The sequence below is a fragment of the Solea solea genome, chromosome 20 (genome assembly GCF_958295425.1).
Source record: "Solea solea chromosome 20, fSolSol10.1, whole genome shotgun sequence".
Classification (NCBI taxonomy): domain Eukaryota; kingdom Metazoa; phylum Chordata; class Actinopteri; order Pleuronectiformes; family Soleidae; genus Solea; species Solea solea.
Genome location: NC_081153.1, coordinates 18334873 through 18347661, shown reverse-complemented (window position 1 = coordinate 18347661; position 12789 = coordinate 18334873). Strand labels below are relative to the sequence as shown.

General features: G+C 39.3%; 1 protein-coding gene across 4 annotated transcripts in view; it reads left to right on the top strand.

Annotated features, from left to right (window-relative positions):
• Positions 1–7850, top strand: part of LOC131447387 (ras/Rap GTPase-activating protein SynGAP-like) — a 38874-nt gene extending 31024 nt beyond the window's left edge. For 3 of the 4 annotated variants that reach the window (XM_058619138.1, XM_058619136.1, XM_058619135.1), the window contains 3 exons: positions 1622–1833; positions 4010–4082; positions 6728–7850. In XM_058619138.1, coding sequence (XP_058475121.1) covers positions 1622–1833; positions 4010–4082; positions 6728–6754 — 312 coding nt within the window. In that variant the 3' untranslated portion in view covers positions 6755–7850. The remainder of the gene's footprint in view (positions 1–1621; positions 1834–4009; positions 4083–6727) is intronic. The other variant, XM_058619137.1, reaches the window with a different exon arrangement.
• The last annotated feature ends 4939 nt before the right edge of the window (positions 7851–12789 follow it).

The window sequence follows — 12789 nt, the reverse complement described above, 5'->3', positions numbered from 1 at the left end:
GGGATTTTTAAACATAAATCCTCTTGAAGGCTCTTGAGAAAGTGTTATCTGCCTTGCTAAAAGTACTTTTTTGTCAATATCATAATACAAAGACTTGTTTGCTGAAAGTAAACATCTAATATAATGGTCGAGAATGCAAAGGCAAATTATCAGTAACCTGAACAAAAGATTCTCGACCTAATGTTGGTTTTGTGCTTTTACACCTCCAAAGATCTTTTATTCTTATTTGGTAAATGAAAAATAAAATTGGATGACTCAGAACTCCAAAAAAGAAAAATAGACTTGCCCCTGACTAAGCCTCTATTCTTAAAACAGCTATAGAACATTTCATTGTACAAACACCGTATCACAGAACACCCTGTATGCCTCATTTACAGTATTTATTGTCTCTATTTTCGCTGTCACTAATTAGTATTTTCATTGCAAACCAGCTCAACACAAGACAGGAAAACGTGACACGTAAACACTGCTCACATTAGACGAAATGTCCCACAATGGCAGGTGACGCGTGAACATCCCATCATGAACAGGCACAAAGGTCCAGCGTGTAATATTGAGAAGGGTTTATTGGCAGATATTCAAAGTATGTTATTCTTAGAATAAGCCTTTTATATGCACTTGAAGGCAAGGGCTGCCATCCTGTGCTGCAAGTATTCTACAATAGCCGGAACTGACAGATGAACGAGGAGGTGCGTTTTTTTGCATTTTAACGTGGAAGCTTACTATGCAAATGCAAAAGAATGGCTCTACCCTCAGAAATACGACACACATAAAGGAGGAGGAGGAGGAAACAGCACAGAGAGAGAGAGTAGAAAAGTGATGATTTGTCATGATGAATAACTCCCACACCTTTGTCTGTATTAGAAGTCGAGGTCTGCTGTTTGTGGAGCTTATTACAAAGATGTGGTTGCAAACATTTGGCCATACCATCAGTTCCACTGCAGCTTTGCCTACACATGCTGCTTCACCCTTCTGTTACCATCCTGTCATGGCCGACAGGATTTGGCACACGTACTTCTCATTACCACCTTGACCAGGGGTGTCCGAACTTTTTGTTTAACAAGGGCCACACATTTTATAATGTTTTTTAAACAGTAAAACATACAAATGCACTTTTCTAATTATTTTATTTTCATTGCCACAATTATCAGTTGTAACCAAATCTAAGCCACGCGGGAGTGAACAAATGAGAAAATTCTGCCTTTCTTTCACATCTGGAGTCCGATATAATAACATGATAGGAGGTGAATGCATGTATCTGTCTGTCATGGCTGGGTTGCAAACCCGGGACTCTGGTGCTGAGGTAATGAAAATGTAATGTTGATGGGGCTGATTTTCTGCCCCAGTCCATCCCTGGCCATTAATAACACATTATAAAACTGAAGCTGCAGGCTTTGGACAGGCCTGTCCAAGACCGTTTGTGATGTCTAGAAAAACTGCCAGATATTGAAAGTTATCTTGGACAAAGGGGCAGAAAGAAGCACTCACTCATTGAACATTTTTTCTGACAATTCTACAGCCTTAAAATCAAAATAAACCCTCATAAGTCCTAAGAGGGTTAATGTACAAAATCTTGCACCATCTGTGTTGATCACAAATAACCCGAGCTCACATCTTCCAGGTGAGGGAATACGAAGAAGAGATCCACTCGCTGAAGGAGCGTCTGAAGATGTCTCACCGCAAGCTTGAAGAGTACGAGCACAGACTGCAGTCGCAGGAGCAGCAGACGAGCAAGATCCTGCAGCAGTACCAGTGCCGCCTGGACGACAGCGAGCGCCGCCTCAAACAGCAGCAAGTAGAGAAGGACTCGCAAATCAAAGGCATCATCAACAGGTGACGGGGGGGTTCAGGCTGAACCACAACGAGGAAGAATTACTTATGAAATGCATCCCATTTATATACAGCTGCATTAACTGTTTTGGACACGACTGCTGCTACTCATGTGACCAGGTCAGGCAGTGACAGTGAACAATCATTTTAATGCAGGAGGTTATTGACTTCCGTTGATGTTTTGAGGGCCTCAACAAAATCGAGCATTCTTAATTTCAGCACAGCTGCAGGGAAGTGGTGCAACATAAATGTTTAAATTGATGCCCGGCTTGAATAATTCAAATACAAGTTTTTACATTTGCTGTAACAGAGCTCAGACAAAAAGGATAGGGTGTTTCTTTTTCTTGTGCACTGTTATAGATATAGTTTTACAGTTTGGGGCGATACGCTTATTTGCTTTCTTGCTGAGAGCTAAATTAAAAAAATGTTTTAAAAAAACCCACTTATATTTGTTTTGAGGGGAAGCGAGGTTAGCATAGCATGAAGAAATAGCTGTGTCCACACTGTAAAACCATAAAATCATGGCAAATTATTATTTTTGCATGGGTTGAAACAAAGTACAGTGTGTTAATCACTTCAGGTCAGGTTTCTCGTTAAAAAAAACAAAAAACACTATATATATATATATATATATATAGATGTTTACATTTTCATTTTGTATTACCCATGTTCATACATTTGTGGGCATCATTACAACGACTACTACTAAAAGTTAAAATATTTTATACGACTGTAACTAAATCCGATGTAGCTCAAGGTAAAGATAAATCAGGATTCAAGAGCTGTGGCTTTTTATAGACATTATTATTATTATTATTATTATTGTTAAATCATTACAAAAAGTCCAAAGTATTCTTTATCTAATATTAATGTCATGCTATTATTATCTGCAGCACTTGGAAAGTGACACATGAAGAGCTTACACGTCAAGTCACGCATGAGCCACTTGACCAACAGACCAGATGTCAAAAGTAAAATCATTTTGTAATGTCATGGAATTGTACGGAGCCCCAGACATGACATGGGAAAAAAACAAAGTATTCATTCACACCCTGCACAGATGGTTTCTGGACTGTGGGAGGAAACCGGAGAACCCGGAGAAAACACACACACACACACACACACACACACACACACACACAGAGCATGCGTTTGGACAGAGATTATAGTGTGTTTTATTTTAGGTTGGGAATGAGTTACAAAAGATATTCTGAAAAGCAAGGAATTATTATTATCAAGAGCCAGGTTAATTTACAGGTAGCAACGTAACCCTGCCTCCTCCTCGCTGAATTCCCGGAGCAGGGGATACAAATCCTGTCGCCTTGGCACGACACTTGCAATGCTAGGCTTCTGTGTTCATGTTTTATCTATTTTCGTGGAAACAAATTAGTATTTTGTGGCCACAAACTCTTTTTTTTTTACCCATGTCGTGTCTGGGGCGCCGTAGAATTAGGTTATTAGTTGCTTTTTCATTTTAAGGTTTTCTAAAAGCTCTGAAAACACAGCAGGCTATAACTACATGACACACAAACAAAGAAGGGACCGTCAGTTTCAGACATGATCTTTTCACCCAGCTCTCAGAAAATGAGCAAATAATCGTATAGTTTCCCTAAATGTAAAACAACAACTCCTTTAAATGCAGTTTTAAAAATGTCACGATGTTACTGCATAGCATACTATTTGCTGTGAAATGTGACAATTTATTAAAAGTATGATGAAGACAGAGGAATCAAAAGCAGCCTGCTTTGGATCATGACTTCACATGAAAATGAAATGTTTATTGAGCATCTACCACCCAGTCAAATGAATAGTGCTCATTACATTTTTAAAGGTTTAAAAGTGGAGTATTGCAGATCTCCTCTCAGCTGGCAGAAAACCCTTAATTAACTTATACTTAAATACTTTTCTTTCCCCTAAATGGCAGATGGGTGCACACTTTACTTTCCTGCACACACGCTCACACGTTTGTACAAGCTGGCAGCTCAGTTTCAACTCTCTGAACCGTTGTGAAGGCAGCGCAGATTCAGCGTCAGGATGCTCTGACGATAGCCGAGTGAATCCAGAAACAGATCCAGACCTTAATATCATCGTATGGCCACATAAACCTACAGAAGACCACCGGCTTCATTATTTTATTTTTCTCAACCGGTTTGTTTGTCTCTATTTTCCCTGTTGTCAGACTCATGGCTGTGGAAGATGAGCTGAGAGGGGGTGCCATTCCTGATATTAAGCCTCGAATCCTCACAGACCAGGTTTGTGCCTGTGTCTACATTTTTTTGACCTCATCTCTATTCGCCAAACCAGTCTTGTCCTAAAAGCGTTTGCATCATTCTTACATCATATCCAGAGCATTATCCAGAGTCAGTGCAGAGGAAAGGTTTGCAGCTTTCATGCAGCTCCACTCTCCATCTTCTCAAAAGCACATTTATGTCACATCAGACATCAGTCTCACTATTTTACGTCATACATCTGGAAAAAAGAACAAAACGCCGATGCTGATGTGAGAATTCAAGGGCTGGATGGGCTTTATGTGCAGAGGTTATTCTGTGATGTTTCTGTAGAGGAATAATAATAACCAGTTTCAATAGGGTTCTTGCAACCTTGTTGCTCGAACCCTAATAATAATAATAATAATAATAAATGTGCAGCACTCAGTACCAAGTAAGAGTATTTAAGTTAAAGAATACTTAAGAATACTTAAGTGTACATTCATCATTAGAAAGACCTCGACTGTGAGTCACCAGCAACATCACAGTAATTCTGCAGCGCTCAGCTTTATAAATGCACAGCGTGGGCTGGAGTGTGACGCAGGTGAGAAGTGTGTGTGTGTGTGTGTGTGTGTGTGTGTGTGTCATGTTTGCGCTGAAATGACTCAAAAGAAACTTTGCTATCCTTGTGATTCTCTGTCACGTTCTTGGCAGCACTTGGCGTTAAGGTCACATAGACAAAAATTGCTTTTTGAAGAATGGGGATTTTCTATCGGGTCTGTCAAGAAAGTGTGTTTGTTTAACACCAGAAATCTGACTTGTGTGGATCAAACACTGCAAACTAACACAATAATGAGTTAAGTGAAAGTCTTATGTTATAATATTGGCAAAACAAGATTAGTTTGCAAATCTTTCTCTCTGTCGTAAAAGTCCCAAACATGAGAGACACTCACTCGTGATTTTGAATACAGCGTTCATTTGTGCTCATTTAAAAGTGTCGGGATATGTTTTTCCTTTAGAGCTGAAGAGTCATTTTCATTTGTGAGCTTTATCTGTGAGTTAGCTTAGCACAAAGACTGGAAAATTATGACTGTGGGGCTTATTGACATTGGATTTTAGAAGTCGGAAATGGCAGTGAAGTCCCCTCCGGGTTGACCACGTTCCAGTTGAGGCGTCTCTAGTTACTTAGTTAAAAAAACAGCATAGCAACATCTCCAAAGAAATTGATAAAAAAAATTGGATAAAAATTGAGCAGTACTATATGGTCTTTGCACAAGTACGCTTTGCAAAGACCTCTACGGGACAAATGTGCGAACAATTTGGATGTGAATTATGACGCACACCGGTGAGCGCTCTTGCCTTTGCAGCGAGAAGACCTGGGGGTTCGAGACCCCGTCGGAGCAAGGGCCTTTCTGCATGGAGTTTGCATGTTCTCCCCGTGTGTGCTTGGGTTTTCTCTGCTGCTGCTGCTGCTGCTGCTGCTGCAGCTGCAGAGACAGCAGCTCAGCGTGAACATCGATGAAAACTATTTTGAAGCTTGATCTACACACATCCCACTGAAGCTCCATGGCAACCCCTCTACACACGTCTTGTAATTGTTTTATAGCTTTTTCTTGTTTTGGGAAACAGACAAAATGAAGCGATCTGGCGCCGTGTTAAATGTTTGGAGTGTACGTCATCACCAACAGCACGCACTGTGATTGCTTAGCTGTGAAATTGGACACATGTTCCAGCCCTTTAAACACGTTTGCACAAGCGCTCTTTGCATTACAGTAGTTACGTGACGGTTTTGTGCGTCGGAGTTGCGTCAAAGCCAACGTGTGGTTATTATGGAAGCTGGAGAATCAGCGTCTCAGTCACCAGAGAGGAAAAGGAGAGGAATTTTTTGGACATTGAGATACTGTTCAAATTTCAAATTTAACAAAATCTGGTGTTCATGTACAACTACAGTGGGTGTTTTTTTTAAACCTTTTGTTTTTCTTCATTTTAAATTGCTAAAACAGTAACATTGTAAATAACTGCCAGGTATTGAAGTTACTCTGCTTAAGTTACTCTAGAAAAATGGGAAAAAAGCACTTAGTCACAGGACATTTTCTGGCCCTTTTATAGTTAGAATAAGCAAAAAAAAGCAGACAGCCATTGAGGCTTAAGTGTTAAAGCGCTAGAAATACTTAAAACAATGTGTCCGGTGTTCAAAGGCCTTTAATGTGAAACAAATAAGACAGAAGTATAAGTAGTCGAGTGTTTATTGACGCCATCCTGGAATCCTATGTTGATTTGTGAGGTCGCTGTGATTTTCTGAGCAACACATCTGATTTTAGCCGGTGTCTCTTCCTTCAACCCGCAAATTCCATCTTCCGACTACAACTGGAACGCGCTATTATGTGCTGGACTATAATTAGCCATGAGCAGTGACTTCCTGCTCGTTGCCTGGTAATAAACTCTCAGCCAAGAAAAAAAAAAATCCCAGTCCAACCGCCCCACACACCCACTCCCCTTTAAAATTCAATTTCAGAGCGAGCCAGGCTAACTGTTTCCATCCTGTTTCCAGCGTTTGTGCTAAGCTAATTGCATACCGGCTTTTTCTCCCACAGACACATGAGTGGCACCGTACCTCCTCTTTAGCTCCCAGCTAAAAAAAAAAAAAAATCAACTGTAACTTTCTTGTTTTTGTTTTTTTTTTCAACCAGGGCTATGGGGGACACCCAGGATCCTGACTGCGATTTCCAAAGTGACCAGAGTTCGTGATGGTCATGTGACTCAGATCCCCAACAACAACAACAACAACAACAACAAAAACAAACAAAACAAAAATACCCCACAAAGACGAGGCTCTGCAGTGGATCCAGCAGGACAACTGGAGGCTTCATCTCACTACATCCTTAAAAAAAACTTTTGCACATATTCAAACTTTGCCTGTACCAGAACACGACAATCAGTTTAGCGTGCAGACCGATGTGTGAGGTGAATGTTCCGCACAAGGTTGACTGAAATATAAGCCAATGCCTCAATTACGGCAATATTGACCCCAGTTTTCTTTTCTTTCTTTTTTTCTTGATTTGATCAAATGGGGTCCGAATACACGTGTGAGCATAAATCTTTGATTCTTTTTCCCTGCTACACGCAGGCAGCACACTCGCCTCTAACTGTAGTGGCTGCACACAGAATGTAGACCAGGCTTTGACAAGCACAATATCTCCGTTCACGGTGTAACGACCGCACGTCTCTACGAACCCTCCGATGCAAAGACCGACTGTATATGATACGACGCGATTCGATTGAGATAAACGCTGCAAACATACACCCCCCCCCCCCCCCCCCGTCGCTGAGGTGCTCGTCGTGACTTTCAAACGTCTTTCGCATTCTTTACACAACAGCCATCCTACCTGAATAGATGCCAAAACGACTCCTACAATCAACGTGTAACTGCTTTAAATACAATCTAAATCCTCTAGTAGGCCACAGGGTCAAACCAGGTCCGCAAAATTCTGGAATTCTTTCACTTTGTAGACGAAATGTTACCGAAAAAGCTACTATTTTTTTATAAATAATGAAATCTGAGATGAAATTGTTCGCCTTTTAATAACAATAATAATAATAATAGTGATGATGACAAATGCAAAATGCTTCATAAACAATATAATCGAGGAGAATAATGTGAAAACGTTCATAGTTTTTATCTATTTTAAGTGATTGAAAGGCGTCATTGGAAATGTGATGTGTATTTGGATATCCATCAATCCACAGGGTTTTTACTATTAATTATCTTGATTCATGGATCAATAGTCACAGAAAGTTGCTTTAAAACCAGTCTGAACTAACAAAGCCTCAAAAAAAACCATAAATTCAACCTGAAAAAGTGATCAAATCCAAACCCTTTGCCTCTTAAACTCTCCACATTTGGCTTTACCGTTCTTCACATTCGTGTTTTTTTTAATTACAGCACCGGTTCATGGAAGTGCTCTATAGTTATAGCATCTTAATATTTACGGTTATAAACACGGCGTGCGACTGGAGAACACATTATAATCGAAGTAGTGACTTACTCTCATCTGTTGTGTTAGTTTCTCGGTGTGCAACAGCTCTGCATGTGCTTCTTTTCAAACCGCCGCCACATATTCTTATGTACAAAAATAATTTGTGGTTTCTTATCGGAAAGGCATCTGCCGTTTCTTTTCTCTTTTTTTTTTTAAAATCCAACTTGCTGACTCTTCCGTTTCTTTTCTCAGAAGAGGGCGGCATAAACACACACACACACACACACACACACATATATATATAAACTCAGCCTTTTGCATTATACAACATGAGCGGAATCAGACGAACAAAGAAAAGAGAAGAGACGGTGAAAACAGTAAAGAGTTTCCTCACAGGGACATGTAGTATATGTGCATATAGGACTTGACTGCCTTACAGTCTGTGCCACAAGGCCCTGAAATAACAATGCCGACACAAACTTGTAAACTTTGTATATTAAACGTCCCCTTTTTTTGTAGTCAGGTGATGAATTAATAAGCAGTGTGTTGGTTAACTCTGTATGTTCGTCATGACCATTTATATAAGGAAATTCCATGGTTGATATCATTTATCTTAACCTCCTGCCTTTAAGACGACGTTTTCTTTCACGATAGATATAAATGATACAGGATTAATTCTATGTTTATGTTACCAGAACTGTATAAAATAGCTCACTGTATATCTATTCTTCTATGTAAAGTGTATTCAAATCAAGGGTAGGCCTTTTGGGCATGTTTGAAGTGCGTGTGCTAAACACCGATTCTTATATATATATATATATATAATCTAATCTCTTAATGCTGCAATCCAGAGACTACAGTGCCAGGATGTGACTGCGTTCATGGAGTGAGAGTTTGAATCATTTCCCACACTTCTGTTCTCGGTGAAATTACACCCAGACAAATTCTTTAAACATCTCGCCTGTGTTGTGAAGCCAAAACAGCAATGGTGCTTTTAAACAATACTGGATTGCAGTTTTAAGTTTGAAATCTTCTTTTTCAAATAACATGTCCTTTATTTATTTTTCGGCCTGCATTGCAATACAGTATTTTGAGATGTTACGAAAGCACTACTGTTTTCTTTTTATGAGAAACTGCAATCCATAAAGTGAGAAAAATGTTGTTGTTTCTTTTTTAAAGACTTTAATGAAGAAAAAAAAAATCTATGTTAAATATGTTATACTCATATATAATTGAAAGTTCTCTGTATTAGCTGCAGTGGTACAGTGTGCTACCTCTGAAACCGTGCCCTCATCTTCTCCGTATTCTTTACCCCCCCACCCCACAGCCTGAGAGGATACTTTGTTTTGCTTGGCTTTAAAAAGAACAGTTGTTCATAAGCACATGCACAGTTTGGGGTTTCATTTCGTTTGCCTGCTTTGTTCCTTTTATCACGAGGCCATTTCTGAAATTTGTCCTGTTTACGATCGCATTTAAGTGCCGTTACCATTGACTTCACAGGACGAGATCAACCGCGTTCCAGTTGCCTGTGAGGCTCTCAGGTGTTTGACGGAACACAGAAGTCTTATGTAATATAATTCATGCCAAATGCACAATGTTTGGCAAGTGAGCATCAAAACTAACAACACACTTTTAAAAAGTAGTGTTATGGAATGGAGGATTTGTGCTGGAAGGAACCTGTTCTGCTTTTATTTTGGCGATTCCCTCGTAAAATTAAAACTTATGTTTTTATCATTTGCATTAAAAACAAAGCAAACCAAGACTTTTTCATTTTCTTGGTTGATATGACAAATATGCGATCAATAAAAACTTAAATATTAAAGTCACTATAGAGGAAAATGCGTTATGTTTACAGAACCGTGACAGTTTAGAGGATGTATGAACATTTATTTAACCAGAGAGAAGAAGAAGAACTGCAGCTAAAGCAGGAAATATTTAAATAAAATGTGAGATCTTGTATATTTTGAAAAAAAAAAAAAAAAAGATAATTGACATCGACATATTTACGTTTATAAAAATGGATGTATAGCATTTTGGAATTAAAGTATTTTTCTTGGCAGCTATTATTCTGCACAATTGATCTACTGTGTGACAAATATATGGACGATGGCGGTTCTGACTTGAATCTGGCATACTGGATGTACAACCATTATTTACTTGACATTTCTTTTGAAATAAGCCATGCCCCATGGATAAGCCATACCCTCCCGTCCCCTGGTGTTGTACGGTGGATGTTTAATGTTGGTTGTTTTATTTACAATAGTAGTTATTGTAGGTATGATTGCGCTTGTAATGATTATTATTATTATTATTAGTGTACTTGATCGATATGATTTGTTTTGTTTTGAACAAAGGGAATGTATTCATTTTTCAGGTGATTTTTCCGAGTGATTTCAATAAATTAATTAATCCCTCACTGGAGATTCTTCATTTCAAGGAGCCACATGAGCTAGTGTAGCTGAAATGGTTGAAACTGGAAGTTGGCCATTTTGGCGATTTGCACCCAACGTAAATGAGCCTGCGTTTGTCGTACCGACATTAAAAACACTAGACATATTAAAGGATAAAAGTCATTGAAAGGTTTTGCGGATTCAAAAGGGCGTGGCCACGACAACCATCTGCGTTTAGGCGAGTTTCGACCAGTCTCCATGAAACAGGAAGTGCCCTATAACGTTGGCACACATTGACCGGTTACATCGAAACATCATATGGGACACAACTTATTTCAAGTAGTCACATGACCTATATATATATAAAAATAAGTCGAGCGTAACCAGGCCCTGAACCCATTTTGAATTTTAGCGTAGTTTTTGCAGATTTGCACCCCTACGTAACTCGTCTGAGTGCGTTTGTCGTACCGACATAAAAAAAACGCACTTGTATTTGTACGAGACACATCAAAGGTGAAAAGTGGTCCAAAGGTTTTGCTGATTTTAAAGGGCGTGGCCACGGCAACCATTGGCGTTTTGGCGACCATTTGCCACGAAACAGGAAGTTCCATAAATTGACCGTGCGTCTCCAAACTTTATACATGACACAAAAGACCGACCCCGAACACGTCTACGGACACAAACTTGACCCAACAGGAAGTTGGCTATTTTAAATTTAGCTGCCATTTCGCCACGAAACAGGAAGTGCCCTATAACTTTGCCACACATTGACCGATTAACCTCGAAACACACAATAGACAGACCCTGAACACATATATGCTATCAATACTATTCCATGGCTTATAATTGTATGCATATAACCTGTGTACATTTAATTTAGAAAATGTTATTATAGTTTATGTCTTGGAAAATTGTAGATGTAGAATTCCATTAAGCTCCACTTAATTTAGCTCTAGAGTTTTTGATTTAATCTCCGGTTTCTTAAGCATAAAATGGCTTTGACAAAGCCCTTTAACACCAGCCGTGCTCAGCTCACAGCAGAGTGTTTAGGAGCTGAAGGACCAGATATTTCTCTGAGGAGCTGCTTAACATTATGAACAGAGCCATATTAGTGGAAATGAAGTTGGGTGAGGTTCCATTTCACTTTGCAAAGTCTTATTTGGTGCCTTCTTGTGACTCTAAATTCCTGTCTGAAAGTAGGTTTGCAGTTTTAATATAAACTATGCAGTAAGGGACGAGCAGTAACAGCCTCCCCGAGTAAAACTAAAGAGGCCACACTTCAGCTGGTCAGTGCAGACTTTAATCAGTGTGCTTAAAGGCATTAAAATATGCACTCAAGTGAAATGTGATATTTAATATCAGATTTACTGAGAGCTGAAGAGGTGGGAGAACACTTTTCTGTGTCCCTGGCAGGTGCACTTCAGGCACATGTCTCCCGTAGCCTCAATACAGCATCCCAGCTCAGGGTAGGCCTCTCCTGAGACACATCTGTGGCTCTCACGGCAGCTGTAATATCAAATATTAATATCTGCAGTGATAGTTAAGCTCTGTGCTGTATTTCGACAGCAAGCTCTGTTCATTTTAACACCTTCTTTCTGTGATGACTGGCTGCTGCACGAGACCACGTCTCCTCCTCCTATACAGAATTCAGAGAATCGAGTCAGAATCCACCGTCACTGTTCTACTTGGGTCAACTGTCAGTGTCAATCGCACGCCGTCGTCCTCTCACGTCGCAGGTCCTTTTTTTGCAAAGATGAGTCTATTTTCACAGCTCACACACACTATACTAAAGTATTTCTGCCTGTGCTTAAGTGTTTAACTGCACCAGTACCCACCAGAATCTCTTCAGATACTGTATGTGACAGTGTGGGATCAGTTTAGACGCCGCCATCACTTTTGAAAAATTAAACATCACCACCATCTTGTGGTGAAAAGGAAGAACAGACTCTTGATGATATGATTTTCTGTCAATGTTGGTGGTAAAACAGAGATTTTATCAGCTATAGACTGACAACCATGCAGTGTGTATCACTTTTCAACTCAAAATCTGATATTTGGAGTATGCCGTTTACATATACTGCACATTTATGTGAGCAATATAAAATATGTTGATGAATAATTATATAGGCGAGCATTTTTATGACATAATATAATATGTTATACACACCTAGTAGAGTCTAACACAGCAAAGTTTAAATATTTGTCACCTTGTCCTAAATACACACACACACACACACACACACACACACACATACAATTTACATCAATAAAAATTAAAATAAATAAAAATACAGAGCGTAAAATCACAAAAAATACTGACATTAGGCCTATATTGTATACCACCTATAACTGTGGAAATTAATTTTAAATATTAGGCATAACAGC